The 21,575-nt window shown below is 44.0% G+C and overlaps 1 protein-coding gene across 2 annotated transcripts in view; it reads left to right on the top strand.

Moving 5' to 3' along the window:
- The window catches only part of EDIL3 (EGF like repeats and discoidin domains 3), a 1,821,558-nt gene that overhangs the window by 1,788,717 nt on the left and 11,266 nt on the right, over positions 1-21,575 (top strand). For both annotated transcript variants that reach the window (XM_069627581.1, XM_069627580.1), the window contains one exon: positions 20,223-20,378. In XM_069627581.1, the coding sequence (XP_069483682.1) occupies positions 20,223-20,378 (156 nt within the window). The remainder of the gene's footprint in view (positions 1-20,222; positions 20,379-21,575) is intronic.

Here is a 21,575-nt window from a genome sequence, read left to right as displayed (position 1 = left end):
TTCGATATCTTCAGTGGTGCAAGTTACTGGTACGTACAATGTGTAGAGTGCTCACCTGTGATTGGCATGTGATCTCATTAGTTCAGGCATCCCACAGTGCCACCTTTCGTGGCTCTGACTTCTGTGAAATGTGTTAAGTGCTCATCTGCGATTGGTATGGTATATCAGCACTTTAGGCAATTTTCAGCGCCACGCTTAGTCGTTCAGAGTTTCATCGAGATGCTGTTTTGATTGGATAATGTATGGGTCTGAGAAAGACATTAAAGATGGATAAAGATTCAGATGGTTTAGCAAAAAGGGTTTCCCATTTATGCATGCATCACATCATCTGTATGAGTTCTTTGGGCTCAACACTGTAAAATTACTCTCGCCTCATGAATAACATTATGTGTTATTTGTTAGTAAACGTGTCTACTTTTATATTTAACACCCAATCCAGATACATGCAGCTTCAAAGGTGCCATACAACGTGTTCTTATAACCCAATTGCATGGCAGTCAACATATTGTCCCTGGAAGGATAAAATGCTGAGTCATCTCTGCTGTGATTGGAACATGTGATTGCAGGATGCACACAGGTGGTTTAGCTGAGCTTTCTTACCGTCTAGCTCAGCTGGTTTGAAAAATCCCTCGATATAAGCAAGGCATGAGATTGCAATATTGGACATATGTGTACGTTGATTCATCTGATGGGATATGCTCACATCAGCAGATCAGCTTATTCCCCCCTCTCCTCGTCCACCTTCTGGGAGCACACTACCCAAGTATCTTCAACCACATGTGCACCATTCCCCACACTCACAATACACCGTGACTGGAAGTGTCCCAACTTTCACAGGACATGTGAGGCATGCAGCACATGGGAATGTGCAATGGACTAAACTAAGACTACTATGATTCATAGCTGGCCCCAGCACTCACAAGCAACTTTACTTAGGACCACGCCAGGGGATTTGCAAAGCTTTGTATGATCTTACAACCCTACAATTACACTTGGTTAAGGGGAGCTAGCAGTTCATTGATTGACTTCTTTTTTTATCTCTTCCGGACTTTACCAATATGCTGCACCTGTGATTTTAAGCAACCCAGCATTGTGAGATCATATGATCATTAAATTGATGTTGCACATTCCATTTGCCCATTTCTCAGAGGATACTGCATTAATTTTGCTGGAACCCGACCGTCAGTTCCTGACTGTTAGATGGAACCCTATAGTTTGTCGCAAGCTGTTAAGATATATTGAATTGGATGGTGAAATTAAAACTTGGTTAACGGCCGGGAGTTCTACCCTGTTGGACATAGAAACAAAGAATGCATGTTGCATTCAATTTCATTTAAAATGGTTGGCTAACGAAAAAAGGAATCAAGTCCACTCGCATGTTAGTCATGGCCACTTATTTCATTAAAGTCTTTCCCTCTTAAAAAAAGAAACAGATACTCTCATTAGGCACTTATTAAGAAGTAATCCTCCTTCACAAGTGATGAGAGAAAGGGTAAGAAAAATCAAACAGACATATAAAAATAAAATCATATGGATGAAAAGAGAGCTGAATACTGCAGACAATAAAATAAATGATATATCATCTTCAAAGGCATGATACTAGGCAAGTGTGGTCTACCCTGCGCATTTTGACACTTTCCCCCGCAAATGTGGTTGAATCTGTAATCACTGCAGACGTATGGTCACTTTATATAAAGGATAAATATCATCTGCCTGCTCGCTTTGCTTCGCTTTAAGGCTGTGAACCCAGGTTAGAACCAGGTATGAAATCTCCATGGTCTACTATTGATATTGTTGAAGCAATTGGGAAATTGAACAACTCAAAGCCACCAGGGCCAGATGGCGTGCCCCCTTGTGTTTACAAATCTGATCCTCTATTATGGGCTCAAATTCTAAAAATATGATTTGATTTGATTGTGTATACTGATGTAGTACCACCATCTTGGCATTCCGCCTATATTATCACGATCTATAAAAAGGGTCCCCCTGATTGCCCAAATAATTATCAACTTATAGCGTTGACAGTTGCTTCTTCTTAAAAAAAAAATGCTTTTGTTGTTGAGGCATTTGCAAAGATATATGGACCATAATGTACTATTATCACATTTCCAGGTGGGATTTCGAAAATATATTGGCTGCCCTTTGAATGCAACGATTTTATCTCATCTTCAGGCTCAAACCAGCCACACGAAAATGGGTCCTGTTTACATGGCCAGTCTAGATCTAACTGCGGCCTTTGACAGTGTGATTCGTGAAATTCTTTGGGCCACAATGCTTAATATAGGTATTCCTTTCTACTTAGTAGCCTTGATTGCGTTACTCCACCATAACACCAATTATCGAATCAGACTGAATCGTGAGGGGGCATTGAGCAACCCCATTGCTACTGACATCGGAGTTAAACAGGGGTGCAATATGGCAGCAGTATCATTTAATGTATACCTCTTTGGCTTCAATGATTTGTGGCAATGTGCAATAACCTTTCCGACCAAATTAGGCTCTATAATATTGGATTGGATTGGCTTTGCCGACAATCTATTATTTTTCGATAGAACTCCTTTCGGCCTGCAAAAAAAACTTGATCTATTTGCAGAATATGCAAAACACCATAATCTTTTGGCTAATCCTGCCAAATCACATATACTAACTTTTGCCGATGGCAAACGGAAAATCACGCGCTTTGCTTGGTCACTGAAAGGAGTTGCTATTGTGCATGCTCCACTGATTCGCTACTTAGGATATCCACTATCAGACTGTTATTCTATGAGTATGTGGAAAAACTACTTAAATAATAAGTTCAAAACTTTGACTTTACAGATGAAAATCATACTTCATAAATATTGCATGTTCTCCCTTTTACCTCTCATCCAATTCTACTTATTAAAAGTAGAACCCATCTTGTTTTATGCTTTGGATATGTGTACCATTGAGATAGATGCCGTCCTTGATGATTTATAGGGCAGACTATGAAAATATGTTCTGGGGTTAGCAATTTCCATTCCTAATGTATTGATATGTCATGAGATTAACCTGTTACCACTTTCAGTTTGATAAATTACATCAAAATGTTAGACCCACACAAAGATACTTTATATGTGGAGCTTAATCAAATTATTGGTGAATCAAATATTCCTTCTTTGAACAAGCGTATATCAAAACTAAAGTCAGTTTTTAAATTCATCAACGAAATGCCTGAGTCAATGTGTGCGCATTTGCCGAGTCAAAAGAGAAAATATCGGAGATACTACGGTGCATCCTGTCAGACATAATTGGGACCTGTTCTTCCTTTTCTGAGTATAACCTCTTTCAAAGGAAATGGGGTGACAGACGAAAATATCTTATACAATTCCCCTCGCCATGTTAAGCGGCTTCACTTCAACACTACAGCTAAGTCAATGCCTAGTCTGGGATGCTGAGGGAAACCCTTATTGATATATTTTTAGGTCCAGTTCATGTACTCTGGATGACAACCCTTATATAACACCCCTCTCTTAGAATCCCCCTGACCCCACAGAGCCAAGAAGTAGGTATGTTTTGCAAATTTAAAAGGTTTATTTGGAAAATTAAACAATATATATATATATCACACTTCTATAAATAAATTGATAATGGATAGTACACTTGTGAATATGAGCAGTAATCAGCAATAGGTAATCCTACAGTAGCACAGTTCTTTACAATCAATGAGGAGTTAGTATAGGATGGATAAGGTAGCAAAATACTTTTATGGTTTCAAGGGAAAAGCAATGAGGAATAAAATGCAGTACAAAAATACTTGGTATGATTTTAGCACAAGATAAGATAATCACTTTTTCTCTGGCAATTCGCCCCCCCCTATGCAATGTAAGAAATGGAAGGAGATGGAAAGAGGAGCACACAGTTCTCAGGAATGCAATCAAATACAATACGAAATTCAGTTCCCCCCCAGCAAGCTTAGAGGAAACAGGTAGAAGTTTTAAATGTGATGGCAATGGATGGGAAAATGTGCTAACTGATTTTAATTCCCTCTAGAGATTCAGGGTGAGTGAGAGATGCTTGTTGGTATTAGTTCAGGCTCACTTTAGCAATGCTCTATGAGTTATTACCAGGTTGCAAACGGATTTTAACAAAGGAAAGAATGGAGCTGCTATTTTGACAAGTGGAGAAATTGAGCCAAATCGCAAATCGCGGTAAATTTTGCGAGTGCGTAAATCGCGATTGCGGAAAAAGTATAGGGAGTAGGAAGTCGGTTCTAGGTTCGTTGGAAAGCCTAGAATCACAGCTTTAAAATGAAAGTTAGCCCAAATGGTTCAAGAGATACGGGCGATTTAATAAAGGTAGATTTTCGGATTTAAAGTAAAACTCAAAATGACAGGTGACAGTTTGCAGCGTTAGGATGACAGATGACAGCTCGCAGCTTTAGAATGACAGATGACAGGATTACTAGGAGGCAGTTCTACTTAGGTTCGAATAGTTTGGATTAGATTATTTTAACTAAGAGATTGGGTTCTGCACAGTTCTGGCGGACACTCACTCCTAATTTTGAAATGAATGGGCCTCATCACGGATCTGGTCAACTGGACTGGACTTCGGGAGGTTCTGCTCACAGCGTCTGGGTCAGCTCTCCTTTTCTGGTCTGTCAGGCACCGGTTCCCTCTCCTCGGCGGGTGGTTCTGCTAGCGGTCTCTGGTTCTGGATACTGCTCTTCTGTTAAAGGTTCTTGGCAAAGAATCCAAACAGCTCGCCCGGCTGTGGAATAGTTTGCAAATGATTTTAAGGATGCTGAGGCCTGCTGAGAAGAGTTCTCAGTTTGTGGGTTTAGGCCCTTGCTTTAGGTTCTGAAATAAAGTACTGGTCTCTGGAGATTGATGGATGTGAAGTCTGGATTCTCCCGGTAGAGCGTCCCGCAGAAAATGGAATTGAATCCCCCTACCTGTCCCAGCAGTCTATTCTATTGTGTTTTGGAAGTGGGTGTATGCGTGGCATAACTGAGCCTGCCCCTCTCTACTTGTCATTGGCCCAATTCTCCCCTCTCCCATGATTGGGGGAAGGAAATGGATTGTCATCATGATGAGGTCTGTTTATGGGTCAGAGGATCCTCCCCTGGTCAATTTGCCCACAAATCTATATTTGATTCAAATACATATTTCCCAGATACACAATTTGTTGAAATTACATGTACACATTATATATTCCTTATGGTCCATGCTTGTCCGCCTCTGATCATCCTGGGGGCTTGCCATTGGTTTACCAATGTCGGACATTTACCAAAAATTACACACATGTGCGCAAGGAGTATGGACATTAATTGATGAAGTGTCAGATTTTTAACATGCAGACATTTGGAGTAGGACCCTATTTTCCGCTAGCAACCCCCCAGAATCCACCACAGGGTCGTAACACCTCTTAAAACCTGCACAGAAAAATCACAAAAACAATGATATTACTTATATAATTCGGACAAGTCCGCACTATGAGTTATCTATCTTTTTAAAATTATGCCCTGGTCAAACAGGGGTGTGGCTTCCCACATCACATGGTGGAATAACCGGTTTATCCACTTCCCCCAAGCTCAGCTGGCTCTCACAGGCACATCTCCTCCCACTTCTCCCAAGAGGAAGCCACTTTATGCCCCCCCCAATATAACATTTGCCTGAGTCCATTGTTCAGTTTCCTGCAGTCCCCAGGTAATTCAATCAGAGAGGTGTCACCTCCTTTTTGTGGGGGCAGCAGAATGCAGCCAGGCCTAGGAACACAGCTGTTGATCCAGTTTCAACTCCTGTCGAGGGTAGTTGTCTGGCAGAATTTAGTTTCATTAAGCCAGGTTTCAGCTAAATGTCACTTTTTTTCCCCCGTTTTCTACATTCAAATCAAACTGACAATTTTTACACATGCAGCTAGAATGCTGATTCTAAGTTCAAAACTATGACATTTCAACAGTTACAAACTATGTGACACTCAGAAGTAGGTCCCTCATTTAATTTAAACATTTCGATTTTAGTGGTTTTCAGTTCAGTTTAACTTAAGCTGCTGACCTCCACAGCTCAGCCAGTTTTGTTATTAACATTGTTTTGGGCTCTTTTTCTTTCCAGATTTTGTATGCACACAAAACTTCATTCTGCCAAATGTCTGCTGGTGTTCAGTGAGATTTTTGAATATCCTGCAATGTTTGAAATAGGCATTTTGAGCTTGCATTCAGAGAAACCAAGGTGATTTCAAAGAGCTTTTTAAGCTAACAGACACTGCTGTTTTTCCTTTGGCACACAATCCACTCATGGCACCCCTTGCCCATCACGCTCGCACTGGTGGGTGGAAGGTTAGGCGACCATTTTGATGTGTGCACAAACTGCGTGGTTCTCCTGGATTCTGGCGCACATGTGGGCTTTTTGGCCATCTTGTATTTTCTAAGCCCACAGCACCAAATGTTGCATTTTAATGACTCAAACGTGGGTCAATACACCTGACAAAGCCCCCCCACCTGACTGCACTTTGAATTTGAGTCGAGGGGGAGTCGGGTGCGAAGAATGTTTTGACCCACGCACTGGTATGTCCGCATCATCCTCTTCCAATTCCGCAAATGGCACAGTTCAGCATATTTTCCTCCATCCGGTTGGATCGATCGGTTCTCCTCGCCGGTCCTGATGGGAATATTGGGCGGTACCCCGGGCCCCTCAGATCTTTGCCCCCGGTCTCCGGATCGTCCTCCTTGGCCAATCTCCAGGTTTTCTTTCTCCTAGGATGATAAAGCAAAAGCGGCAATACACATTCCTAGACATTTTTCCACCACTATTAATGGTTTGGCGAACATGTATATTTTATAAATCCGAATTCATTTTGCAGTCTGATTTTAAAAACAATATTTAACAGGGAACATTTGCATTACATTACTATATTTTTGATATGTGGAATATTTTAGAGTTTGAACTGGCTTACTCTGGAGCGACCCCCTCTGGTGTTGCAGAGGATTCCTCCAGTTGCTGCAGGGTGTGCCTGGGATGGCAACACTTTAACTGATTTATATGTACCCACTTGTCTTCCCCCTCTGCCGAACTGCCTTTGGGGATGCGGATCTTGTACGCTACAGGGGAGATCTTGTCTATAATTTCAAACGGTCCCTTCCATGTAGGCAAACATTTTCGCTGTTTGGCCTGGTTCCTTTGGAAATTGTATAGATTGACCCGGTCCCCACAGTATATTCCTTCCTGGTGGTCTTCAGGTCGCAGTGGGTTTTCATGCTATCAGCTGATCTTCCTAGATTCCGCTGAGCATAGGCAAAAGCATGCTGAAGGTGTTTCCTTAAATTCTCCACATACTCATGAGTTGTGGAGGAATTTATCAGTGTCTGCTCTTGGGTCCTGTAGAGAAGATGCTAGGGAAGCACCATCTTGCGTCCGGTCATCAACTCAAATGGTGACATTTTAGTTGCAGATGAAGGGGTAGATCTTTTGGCCATTAGGACCAGAGGTAATCGGATATCCCAACTTGGCCCAGAATCTGCCACAAACCTTTGTAATATGCTCACAATGGTTCGGTTGTATCTCTCCACTGCTCCAGAAGAAGCTGGCCTGTAAGCAATATGTAGCTTCCTTTTGACCCCCAGTATCTCCCACATCTTTGTCAATATTTCACTGGTGAAATGGCTACCCCTGTCTGACTCAATCCTTTGAGGTAGACCAAAATGGGAAAAGATGTGGTTAATCATGAGGGCAGCTGCTGTTTCTGCCTTGCAGTTTGGGGCCGGGAGACATTCCACCCACTTGGTAAACAAGCATGTAACGGTCAACATGTACTTGTTTCCTCTAGATGAGCGAATTACAGGGCCTACAAAGTCGATTTGCAAATCTGCCCATGGAAGTGTCATCCCCCTCTTTTGGAGAGGCGCACGGTGTGTGAGGGATGATGGCTGAAATTGTGCATACACAAGACACCCCTTCAAGTATTGGTCGAGGTCTTGCCCCATGTGTGGCCAGTATGCAACCTCTCTTAAGATTTCAAGTGTTGTATGAAACCCCCTATGACTGGCGGTGGCCTCATCATGGGCGTGACTTAACATCAGGCTTCGGAATGGTCATGGCCAGCTTGGGATTTCCTTACCAACAAACCGTCTTGGATTCGGAACATCTTTGGACATTTCATCAACACTCTTAGGTCCTCTTTCCCAATGTAATCGGTATCCGTCAGGGGGAAGTTCTCAGGGTCCTCAAGGTGTTGGTAAAACTTGCCAATAATTGGATCCCCCTTCTGAGCTGTAATTAAATCAGCATCAGGGGTCTCCTTACTCCATTGTGCAGTTGAAAGATCATTATGAGCATTTGTCTGGGACCTAGTGATAGCATTGACCTGAATTTCCCCCAACAGGGACTCTATTTCTATTAGATCCCCTTGGATGGCCCCGGTTTTGGCCAGCTGATCAGCTAAGTCATTTCCAGTTTTATCTGGTCCCTCTACTTTGGAATGACCCTTGATCTTTTTCCAGTAGATGGTCATCCCATTCGATGTGACCAGATCATCAATATTTTGGATTAACTTCCCATGTTTCAGGAGTTTGTTATTAACACATAACATGCATCTGGTTTTCCAATTGACCATGTGCTCCACGAACCCGTTCCGTACATAATCCGAATCTGTGATTATGACCAGTTCATGGAGTTGATGTTGGACAGCAGTGAGGATGGCCTGATGCACAGCCATCAACTCTGCCACCTGACTACTTCGGGGACCAATTTTGTATCCAGCGGAGGTTTCAGGAAACTCCTTCACCCATGCATTCCCTACGCCGGCCACCAGTTCTTTCTCCCCTTTGTTGTCAACATGGTACGAGCATCCATCTACATAGACAGTGGGCATTCCCTCACACTTGTCTTCTTCAAAGACTTTGTGTGGGGAATTAAGGTATGCCTCCATGTTTTCCTTGATTTTTAGACTTTTGTCCTCGAGACAGTTTCCTCTGGCACAATCATGCATGTCAGCCAGACCTTGTGCGAGGGGACTCTTCTTGTTTTGGCCGTATCTGACCTCTACAGGAAAGCCTTGCATTCACAGAATCCAGGAAGTAATTCGGGAATTACTCACATTTCCGGCCCGGATTCTGTCACTTTGGAGGTATTGCAGAGGCTGGTGTGGAGTCTCCACTATGATGTGTTCCCCCTGGATGAACGGGCGGTAATTCTTCAATGCCCACACCGTTGCCAGGAGTACCTCACAATCGTTGAATTTTTCTTCCACAGAGGATAAAGTTTTGCTCGCATAGGAAATTACTTTATTGACCTTGTCATGCTTTTGGTATAATACTGCCGTCAAGCACGTATTAGAGAACCCTGTCTCCAGGAAGAATTCCTTGTTTCTGACAGGGTAAGCTAGGCAAGGCGCTTGTGAGAGGCTTCTCTTGAGTTGTCTTACTGCCTCGGATTGTTCTGGACCCCTTTCCCACTTGACCCCTCCCTTCAAGAGATGAATCAGGGGTCTAGTGATCTCTGCGTAGCCCTCAATGAACTTTCTGCTGTAATTAGTCAGTCCAAGGAGGCTCCTTAGTTCCCACAGAGTTGTGGGGTCTTTCAGTTTCTGAAGTGCTTCCACTTTCTTTTCCTGGGGACAGAGACCCTGAGGAGTAATCTCATGCCCCAAGAAATTAACACGGGTTCTACACCACTGTACTTTCTGAAAGGAAAGTTTTGCTCCGGCGGCCCTCAACTGCGTCAGAACATAACGGATCTCCGCTATGTGTTCCTCCACAGATGAACTTTTGATGAGGACATCATCTACATAAGCCATGTTACCCCTCGCACCCAGGTCGGGCATGGCCTTATGTAAGAAAATGTTGAATTCATTGCCGGAGTTGAGGTTTCCGAAGGGATTCCGGGTCCAGGTGTACTGCTGGACCCCAAAGGTAAAAGCCAGTTTGTATTTGTCCTCCCTACTGACAGGTACGGTCCAGTATCCATTGGTCAGGTCTATTGCAGTGAATACTTGTGACCCTTGAATCTGGGCCAGCCCTTGGTCAATGTAGGGCAGAGGCCATCGGGAAGTATGGACCCGTTTGTTGAGCTCCCTAAGGTCGGCACAGAGTCTCCACTGGCCGTTTGGCTTCAATATTCCCAGCACCGGATTATTGAAGGTGCTGTGTACTGGACGGATTATTCCCCGGGACTCAAGGATCTTAATTATTTCAGTAAGGGACTCCAAGGATGCGAGAGGCAAACAATATTGCTTCACAAACACTGGAGTCATTCCAGGGTCCGTGGGAATTGTTGTGGTGTGGATGTCGGTGCGACCACAGTCATATGAGTCTACCGCAAAGAGATCTTGGAAATCCAAGAAAACTTGTTTCAACTTTTGCTTCTGTTCCAGAGTCACACAGGCATCAGCTAGGTTGACTCTCTCTTCCACCATCTGCCTGAAGCCTGGAAAGACTTCTGATTTGGCTATCTCAGCGGCCTCCTCCAGCTGGGTAGAGAAGTCCCTGGTCAGAGTGCTGATTTGGACTGGAGGCTTCAGGTGGGAAAGACAGCCGTCATGGACCTGGAAAATCACCTCATCCCTCCTGAAGTCACAAGTCACATCTTCCTTACCATAAGGGCAAGAAGTGTACACCAGGAAGTTCCCCCCATGCCGGGTGAAAATCCTGTCTGGTGTTGTGTTGTCATCACTGTCACTGTCAAAACAGTCCTTGGGGATTGGTCCTAACAGTTCATTTCCTAGATCAATGGAAAAATGTCGGTCATCAACCGCCATTCCAATAATGATGCCTGCGGCTAGAGTAATACTCTTTAAGTCGCTGTTATCCACCTCTATTGGAATGGTGTCATGTTCTATGTTGACTAATGGAGTTGGGTTTACCCCCAACCCTTGCTGTTGGAGAGAAGCATTTAGATGTATGTAAGCATCAGGGTTTTTCAATTTTTGTCCTCTTTTAACTTTCACTTCCAGGGAGAATTGTCGGGTCCTTTCTGGGATGGTGACTTCCTCTTTACTCTGAATTTCAAGTGCATAAGGTAGCAATTGAGCTGACCTAAATGCTTTTTCTGGATCATCAAAGCCCTTGGGATTATCCGCTAATCGGGACCAAGCTTTGAAGTTTATTAGGTCCAAACTAATGGCAAAGCGATTGAGAATGTCACTGCCTAAGTAAAAGGCGGCAGTGACATCTCGCACGACTCAACAATTATGGACTATGCTCTTGCTGCCAATGGAGATTTTGAGCATACAACTGCTTGGCAGGAGATGTTTTGAATTGGGTGCTTCCAGGTCCATTTCCCATTTGTCTATCAGTTTGAATGTGGGAATGGCTGGATCTTTTGGGAGTTGGCGGAACATGGCTTCGCTGATGAAGCTCTTACCATTGTTCACACACACTCGAGCGAGAACAGAGTCCTTCCCATCATTTAACTGAACAGGGATGAACAACTGATCTCCAATTTGCTGAATATCAGCCAGGCTCTGAGCTGATTTCACATCTTTCCGGACTATAGGAGTGGGAGTGTCTGATTGTGGATTGGTAAAGAATTTCAGAGTGTGGAATACCACCTTAAACTGCAAGGAAGGTTGATTTTCAGAAATAGAGAGGACCCCCCACCACCAGTCTGTTGTCCTACTGCTATTACTGTCACGTCTGGAATTTGGTTGTTCTGGAGTGAAATTCTACTTGGTCAGATTTTTGTTCAAACATGTGGAAGGTGCCGTTTAAACTAACATGGTTGACACTCTGTTTTAATTAGTCTGGTTACAGAGGACCTTGTTTACGCAATCTATTAGGGGTGACAACCTTCTCAGGAGGTAATTCCCTAGTAAACAAGGGGTGCCCTCTGGAGTCACTACTATGACCGGGTGTTTCACCTTGTGTCACCCAATTTTGATGTCCAAATCTGCAGTCCCCTCGACAGGAATTTCCTTCCCGTCAAAGTTCTGCAGTTGTCCAGGAAGAGAGGTGAGAGGAATACGGTAATTCTCCCCCCTTCCTGCATTTACTTCATCAAAGGCCCTTTTGGACAGAAGGGTAGCTTGGGATCCAGTGTCCACCAGTGCCGAAATTGTACCCTGCCCCTGTACTTGTACCGGGGCATAATATCTTCCCTCCTTCTCCTCAAGGGGGCACAGATAATGCACATTTTTGGACAACTGGTGGGCTAACTTTCTGGTTTTGGACATGGCGAGAGAAGAGATTTGGGCAGAATTCTGTGGAGCGTCTTGGGAATCTGAAAGAAAAAGTTGGCAACTGGAGATAAGAGCCATTGTGGGTTCCCCTGGTTCCGGTTCTGTGCCACCCCCCCCTTTTTGGAGGCAGTCACCAGGATGGGTTTGAACCAGGGGATTTCGGTATTGTGGGTTCTGGGATGAGATGATGGGCGGCGGTATCTCAGTCTCCATATCTCCCCAGTGTGGATTGGAATCCCTTGGGACCCATTTTTCTTTGGGAGGAGTTTCCCCATCTCTAAAGGAGAAGATCCTTTTCCCTGGATCCTCTGAGGATTCCTCTCCCTCAAATTGGAAGATCTGTACCTCCTCCACAAAGTGTGTCTGTTTGGGTCCTTTGTTTCTCCTACACCCCCTCTGCTCCTTGGGAGGCAGGCTTTCAGGGGCAGGAGATTTTGTTTCCGGTTCCTGGTTTTCCAGGGGCTGTTTACAAGTTGGGAAGGAAGCTTCCTCCAAGGCTTTACACGCCCCTTCCCCTTGTGCCTCCTCCCCGGGAACCGGTGGGTTATCGGGGTGCTGCCCCCGTCATTGTTCTGGAGCACCAGGTCCAGAGTTTGGGGCATTCTGCGGTGGCATGCTCATCTGAGGGTTCTGTTGAGCCCTCAGTATGTGACCCAGATCCCGTGCCATATTTTGGACCTGGCGCTCAAGTTGTGAAACCCGCTCAGGCTGATACGGGGCTCTATTTTCTCCCCTGGGCTGATCCCGGGAAGGGTATCTATCCCTTCTCTGGTAATACCCCGGATTGGGAAGATTTGGGTACCCCTCCACCCTTGGCCTCCGCTCTCCCGGATTAAGTTGTCTGGGCTCAGGAAATTGGGGAAAGAAGGATGGATGATTTTGAGGCTGGAAATTGGGTGGATACCTGGGGAAAAAGTTCTGCCCAGGATTTGGTGAATTTCTGCCCTCCTGGGGGACGTTAGGAGGGAAGTTCCCTGGGTCAGGTGCTTGGCTGGATCCCCCCCTTGGACTGGAGGAGTCCACACATAACCCAGGATGGGTCGGTTTCCCTTGTAGCGGGGACTTACACAATCAGGGGAGCGGGGGACCCCATTTGTGGGACTACCTCCTCGACTCCCTGTCTGTGACTGGCCCGAGGGCCTTCTGGGCTGTGAATTATTTGGTGCAGGCAGGTTTTTAGGCCCCCCCATCTCCAAATCTAAAACGGGGGCAACCTTTACCTCCACCACCTTGGCAGCAGCAGGGGTGCTGTTGGTTTTGGGGTTTTTCTGCACATTACTTTCATTTTTTAGGGGCTTCTGCACCTTATAGATCCGGGTAGCCTGTTCAATGACCCAGTCTAGTGACCTCTTCTCGTGAAAATCTCTCACTAGCTGGGTCATGATGTATTTGGGCAAGGCATGAAAAAAAATATTGACAAATTCTCTGCTGTCCGTGCGCACCCTTTTGGTGGTCTGCGCAAAGGCACGCTTCAATTCTTGTACGAATTCTTGTGGAGCCTGATCCTCCCCACATTGCAAATTGTAGGCTGCCTTGTGAGCCTCTTGAGGATTTCTGTGCACAGAAAAATGTTCCAAGATGGCCGCCCTGTATGTGGACCACCTTGAATGGGTTTGATCCTGCAGCCCTGCAAAGAAATGGGAGTATTCTGGTGAGAAGGTCCATTTGACGTACTGGATGCAGCTACTGCTGTCCTTCAAATGGAAAGTCTCCATCATTTGCTCATAGAGCTCCAAGTGTTCCCAAACAGAATACTTGGCGTTCTTATGATAAGGCGTGATGACACTCCTTATTGCCTTTATTTGTTTCAGTGGGTCCTTAAGCAAGGGCCTTTTTGCCTTATTGGCCTTTTTGGTTCGGGTAACCCTGGTCCATTCATGCTCTGACTCAGAAGCACTGCTCCCAGAGGTGCCCGTCTGATCTTCCAGGTTTTCCCGGATTCTGCGAGCCTGGGAATGGCTGGCAGAATGTGGGGACCTGGTCTCCTGTGCCCTGTAATGCTCAGAGGAGTCTTCAGATCCCTCCTTGCTGCCAGAATTTGATGGGTGCCCCCCCCACTGACCTAACTGGGCAGAGGTTTTCAGGATGCCCTTAATGGGCCTACTCTCCTGGGGTTCCCCACTAAATTGCACTGTGCTTGGGTGCCCATACCCGGATGCTCGCCCATCCATTCCTGGGAGGTACTGGCCTATGAGCCCCATACTTCTAGCTGGATAGTAATCTGCCATCCCTGTGGCCCTGGGCTCATGTGCGCGAGGGGACATGGGGGTGGCAGAGTCCAGGGACTGGGAGAGATGAAGGCCTCTGGTACTAGGGCTCCTGAGGTTATGCTCAGGAGTTTCTCTTTCCCAGCAAACCTCATCTCTATCCGCCCCTGTTCCCTGTTGCAATGCAAGAGCCTGCGCTTTCAGTTCCTCAGTTAAGGCCTTACTAGACTCTATCAGTCTCTCCTGCATCGCTACCTGTTGCTGGAGCCTATCATTGTGCTGGCAGAGAGCCTCATTCTCTCTCCTGATTGGTCCTGGAGTACTGGGCCAGTCTCTGCTGCAGGAGGGTTACCTCCTGAGTCCCATCCCTACTGGCCTGCTCCTTTCTTGCCAGAGCCTCCTCCACCCTCCTGGTGTGCTCTAACAAGTTCTGGTGTTCTTTTTGGAGGTCACCCAGTCCCTGGAGGGCCAGGTGATTTTCTTCCATTTTCATTTTTAAGTGGCAGACTTCCTAGCCTAAGGTATCCCTTTCCTGACTAAGAGCCTGCATCTGTGCCGCCAGGTCGTCCCTTTGCCTTTGGAAGGCACCAGCTTTCTGGCGCTCCTGGTCAAACTCTGCCTGGGTATCCAGGTCTTTCAAAATCAGTTTATTGCTCTCTGCCTTCCCCCTATCTAGGTGGCTTTGCAGGGTGACTACCTGCTCAGCACATGCCCTCTTGAAGTCTAACTGTTGCTCCAGCTTTTTCTGGCTCTGCAGTAGGGAGTCCAAACCTTCTTGGTACTCCTTCTGCAAGGCCAGAAATCTGGTATCCTGGTCAGCCTTTTCCTGTTGCAGCACATGCATATCCTCCTTTATTTTAGTGATGTACTGTCTGCTGTCATTTTCTGACTCCTGGCTCCTGAGCAGCCTCTGCTCAGAAGAGTCCAGATCAGATTGGGCCTTCTCTAACGCCATCTGTTGCCTATTTGCCAGATCTTGGCCTTCAGCACATTTGTCCTGCATGGCTCCCATATATAGGTACAAATATGCTGCTATCCTGGCAATCTTATTATGTTCATCTTTGGCTTTAGGGGCCATATATAGTTCACTCAGGGCCACATGTAGGAGACCCTGATCTCTCAATCTATCTGACCCTGTTTCAGTGACCTGTTGCGCGATTGCCTGCAACCAAACCGTTTGGTCCTGATGAGTCCACTCACCTCTCACAAATAGCTTATGTAAGAAGTGCTCTCTGGCTATTTTGATGTCTACCAGTGTCGTCATTCTGGAATTTGAGTTCCTTCCTGACTTACAGAAGTTTGTATTTTATTTTTGCAAAACAGACCATTTCCTTAGAGCGTTCCATTGAGGAGTGCTTTCACAGTGTAAAGCAGTGTGGTGCTCTAACCCGATATGTGTATCTGGTCAGTTGGCACACTGTATTAATCTGCACAAGTGGTAAATCGAACCCAGAATATCCCGGCTCCGAGCCCCCACTTTGTTAAGCGGCTTCACTTCAACACTACAGCTAAGTCAATGCCTAGTCTGGGATGCTGAGGGAAACCCTTATTGATATATTTTTAGGTCCAGTTCATGTACTCTGGATGACAACCCTTATATAACACCCCTCTCTTAGAATCCCCCTGACCCCACTGAGCCAAGAAGTATGTCTGTTTTGCAAATTTAAAAGGTTTGTTTGGAAAATTAAACAATATATATATATATATATATATATATATATATATATATATATATATATATATATATATATATATACATATATATATATATATATATATATATCACACTTCTATAAATAAATTGATAATGGATAGTACACTTGTGAATATGAGCAGTAATCAGCAATAGGTTATCCTACAGTAGCACAGTTCTTTACAATCAATGAGGAGTTAGTATAGGATGGATAAGGTAGCAAAATACTTTTATGGTTTCAAGGGAAAAGCAATGAGGAATAAAATGCAGTACAGAAATACTTGATATGATTTTAGCACAAGATAAGATAATCACTTTTTCTCTGGCAATTCACCCCCCCCTATGCAATGTAAGAAATGGAAGGAGATGGAAAGAGGAGCACACAGTTCTCAGGAATGCAATCAAATACAATACGAAATTCAGTTCCCCCCAGCAAGCCTGGAGGAAACAGGTAGAAGTTTGAAACACAGGCCCAAAATGCTTTTAAATGTGATGGCAATGGATGGGAAAATGTGCTAACTGATGTTAATACCCTCGAGAGATTCAGGGAAGTCGGTTCTAGGTTCGTTGGAAAGCCTAGAATCACAGCTTTAAAATGAAAGTAAAATTCTGTTCCTAGCCCAAACGGTTCAAGAGATACGGACGATTTAATAAAGGTCGATGTTCTGATTTAAAGTAAAACTCAAAATGACAGGTGACAGTTTGCAGCGTTAGGATGACAGATGACAGCTTGCAGCTTTAGAATGACAGATGACAGGATTACTAGGAGGCAGTTCTACTTAGGTTAAAATAGTTTGGATTAGATTATTTTAACTAAGAGATTGGGTTCTACACAGTTCTGGCAGATACTCACTCCTAATTTTGAAATGAATGGGCCTCGTCACGGATCTGGTCAACTGGACCGGACTTTGGGAGGTTCTGCTCACAGCGTCTGGGTCAGCTCTGCTTTGCTGGTCTGTCAGGCACCGGTTCCCTCTGATCGGCGGGTGGTTCTGCTAGCGGTCTCTGGTTCTGGATACTGCTCTTCTGTTAAAGGTTCTTGGCAAAGAATCCAAACAGCTCGCCCGGCTGTGGAATAGTTTGCAAATGATTTTAAGGATGCTGAGGCCTGCTGAGAAGAGTTCTCACTTTGTGGGTTTAGGCCCTTGCTTTAGGTTCTGAAATAAAGTTCTGGTCTCTAGAGATTGATGGATGTGAAGTCTGGAGTCTCCCGGCAGAGCGTCCCGCAGAAAATGGAATTTACTCCCCCTACCTGTCCCAGCAGTCTCCTTTTATGTGTTTTGGAAGTGGGTGTGTACGTGGCATAACTGAGCCTGCCCCTCTCTACTTGTCATTGGCCCAATTCTCCCCTCTCCCATGATTGGGGGAAGGAAATGGATTGTCATCATGATGGAGTCTGTTTATGGGTCAGAGGATCCTCCCCTGGTCAATTTGCCCACAAATCTATATTTGATTCAAATACATATTTCCCAGATACACAATTTGTTGAAATTACATGTACACATTATATATTCCTTATGGTCCATGCTTGTCCTCCTCTGATCTTCCCGGGGGCTTGCATTAAAAAATGACAACATTTTGAGCTTTTTGACTGGTTTACCAATATCGGACATTTACCAAAAATTACACACATGTGCGCAAGGAGTATGGACATTAATTGATGAAGTGTCAGATTTTTAACATGCAGACATTTGGAGTAAGACCCTATTTTCCGCTAGCAACACCCCAGAATCCACCACAGGGTCCTAACACCTCTTAAAACGTGCACAGAAAAATCACAGAAATAATGATATTACTTATATAATTCTGACAAGTCCGCACTATGAGTTATCTATCTTTTTAAAATTATGCCCTGGTCAAAAAGGGGTGTGGCTTCCCACATCACATGGTGGAATAACTGGTTTATCCACTTCCCCCAAGCTCAGCTGGCTCTCACAGGCACTTCTCCTCCCACTTCTCCCAAGAGGAAGCCACTTTATGGCCCCCCCAATATAACATTTGCCTGAGTCCATTGTTCAGTTTCCTGCAGTCCCCAGGTAATTCAATCAGAGAGGTGTCACCTCCTTTTTGTGGGGGCAGCAGAATGCAGCCAGGCCTGGGAACACAGCTGTTGATCCAGTTTCAACTCCTGTCGGGGGTAGTTGTCAGGCAGAATCCAGTTTCATTAAGCCAGGTTTCAGCTAAATGTCACTTTTTGTTCCCAGTTTTCTACATTCAAATCAAACTGACAATTTTTACACATGCAGCTAGAATGCTAATTCTAAGTTCAAAACTATGACATTTCAACAGTTACAAACTATGTAACACTCAGATGTAGGTCCCTCATTTAATTTAAACATTTCGATTTTAGTGGTTTTCAGTTCAGTTTAACTTAAGCTGCTGACCTCCACAGCTCAGCCAGTTTTGTTATAAACATTGTTTTGGGCTCTTTTTCTTTCCAGATTTTGTATGCACAAAGAAATTCATTCTGGCAAATATCTGCTGGTGTTCAGTGAGATTTTTGAATATCCTGCAATGTTTGAAATAGGCATTTTGAGCTTGCATTCAGAGAAACCAAGGTGATTTCAAATGGCTTTTTAAGCTAACGGGCACTGCTGTTTTTCCTTTGGCACACATTCCACTCATGGCACCCCTGGCCCATCACGCTCGCACTGGTGGGTGGAAAGTTAGGCGACCATTTTGGTGTGCGCACAAACTGCGTGGTTCTCCTGGATTCTGCCGCACATGTGGGCTTTTTGGCCATCTTGGATTTTCTAAGCCCACAGCACCAAATGTTGCAGCTTAATGACTCAAACGTGGGTCAATACACCTGACAGCCAACAGCAAGGAAAATATACCTCCGCTTCCGGCTAAACCAACTACCAACCTTTGCAAGAACCAAATATTGATACAGATGTCGAGGAATAATGGGATCCGGCTTTTGTCAATTTTGTGATATAAAGGATGAGTGGGAAACCCTGAAGCACCTAGTGGTTTATTTTGATTTCTTTGAGGAACAACGTGCTTGAATTGTTTTATTTGAATTCTTTGTGTAAAACCCAGATTGTTAGGAAATCATTATGGAAGAGATGTATGGAGGTTTATAGCCAACAATTTACCCTGAAATTGATTGATTTGCTGAGGCTCATTGGGGTGAAACTGTCTGAGGCTGCAGGAGCTGTTAAAGTAAATATATTGACCTATTAAGGAATTGTAGAAATAATCTATTATGCGATCATCCATCATGTGGCCAAATGTAGGTCCCCATTTACAAAAAGGTCTCACTGCTTAGTATTATAAAATATGTCAGGTATACCGAATGATGCTGTTCTTTATTAACAATGTTTTAACTTGTATTGTGGTTTATAGGTGTTATTAGTTGGATCTATGTATTTGTATATGTTAGCTACTGATATGTAAATCTATTGTAAAGATTTTATTTGTATAAATCGGAAACAATAAAAAAAAAGCTTTTTAGCTTTCTTATTCCATCATGTGAGCGAGTTCATATGGAAATATCTACTTCATTTTAATTGCATCACTTTACCATTAAGATGCATGTTTATACCTGGAAATAAAAGCAGGCAGGCAGATAGTCAAAAAGCAAATCCAGGTGACTGAGTCTGTCATCTCCCTACAGACAGGTTTCTCTGTTGATCTGAGGTTAGGGTTCTGCTGAATGTCTAGCTGTGTGTCTGCCCACCTATCTCCTGAAATGTTGCTATTTGAAGTGTGTCCTGTTCACCCTTTATTAACCTTTCCCTTATGTACATGTGTCCTAATTTTGCATCTGTTACTCTTACTTCTTTTTAACGTCCAATATTACCATTACAGGTCTTTTTTCTTACTGCAGACATAAGTCTTTCTAGCATATATTTTGTGTCTCTATAACTATGACCTATTTGGGACATTGTGGGATATCTGCCACATTGTGAACTTGGAAATTTGTGCGTTTGTCGAATAATCATTATGTATTTCTTAGAAATGTTTATTGTAAATGGAATTTCATTTTAAATCAAAACACATTTTTATAACCTCAGGAAAGAACACATTTACATTATTATGGCTATTTTTATCATGTTATTATTATTCGTATTATTATTACTATGATTGTTAGTATTATTATTAGTAGTAGTAGTAGTAGTAGTAGTATTAATATTATGCAGATGTATCCATCCATGTTTGATTTGTATCTATGTGTTTTTCTGTTGTAGTTGGACCTGCTTCTTCCTACAAAAGTGACTGGCATAATCACTCAAGGAGCTAAAGATTTTGGACACGTTCAGTTTGTTGGTTCTTTCAAGTTAGCTTTCAGCAACAACGGAGAACATTGGACTATATATCAGGATGAAAAACAGAAAAAGGATAAGGTAATATCGTTTGATATCTGCTCAAGTACTATTCCCTACTGTCGGATGAAAGAGCAATTATCACAGGAAATTGTGAGGAATCATAAGGGCAACGTCTACTATTCCAGTGATCGTTCTGAAAGTTGGACCGCAATATAAGTAGGGAGTTAACAGTAAAATCCTGTGGTATTTTAATTAACACTTGTTCGTAAAACACCAACGTGTTGTGTATTGATTCATGTAAAATTCTCCATGTTTTACAATTACTAGCAAACTCGCAATGCAAACAAATTTGAGAGATTTGGCTCTCCAGATGCTTCAGACTACCATTGCATTCTGTCCTATTAGCACCCGGGGTGGAGGGACACAGCCAATCAGGTTCCTCAGATTGCGGGCTGAAATCTCTGATCTCAGCCTGCTTTCCATGGAACCCACAGGCTGTCTACCCCACTGTAGGCTGCCATCTTCTGCCCACCATTTCACTTGTTTTTTCTTTTCTTTCTTATCTCAGCCCCCTTCTCCAGCCCCACTTACCTGATTTTGATGGCTGCACCTCCCTCCACTTATGCTTCCCTCCTTCTCGGTTTGCAGCCGCCATGGAAATGGAAGAGGGGCTCTGCATGGAGACCCACCTTCCAAAAGCATGGTGGCCATCTTGGCACAGTATTTTCATTCAATGAATGGAATGCCATGCTTGTCCCATTCTTTGAATGAAAATACTTTTTTTAGCACCCTGTGTTACTGCTTTAGTAACACGAGGTACTAGTAGCATTAGCACCCCATTCAAAGGGCTGGGACAAGGGGTTAAGTCCTGGTGCCCTCGTTACAGGACATCATTCCTTTTGGGATTATAATTCGGGCTGCCAGGCTGTTACCCCCCTTTCCAACCCTTGGAACAGGGTGCTAATGCTACATTCACATAGGCAAAGGTGAGCGATCATGTGAGTCATAGGGCAAAACATCTGGAGAGACACAGGTTGCAGACCCCTGCCATAAGAATACCAGAGTGCCCTGTTATTGTGGTTGAGGGAAGGCGTGACTTAAAGGAGAATTAAAAATGATGAATAGATAAATTACTAAAATTCCCCGAAGGCAAAAGAAAACGAGGAATGGACTACCATACTACTTTTTTGTGAGCTGAATGTGTTATCGATGATTGACACTATGAATGCCTTGAATTGTGTACAATGACATGAAATAAATAAACTTCTATGTATA

The sequence above is a fragment of the Ambystoma mexicanum genome, chromosome 6p (assembly GCF_040938575.1).
Source record: "Ambystoma mexicanum isolate Mex_15411 chromosome 6p, UKY_AmexF1_1, whole genome shotgun sequence".
NCBI classification, from domain to species: domain Eukaryota; kingdom Metazoa; phylum Chordata; class Amphibia; order Caudata; family Ambystomatidae; genus Ambystoma; species Ambystoma mexicanum.
The sequence above is the reverse complement of the archived record's forward strand: the minus strand, read 5'-3'. Positions and strand labels throughout refer to the sequence as shown.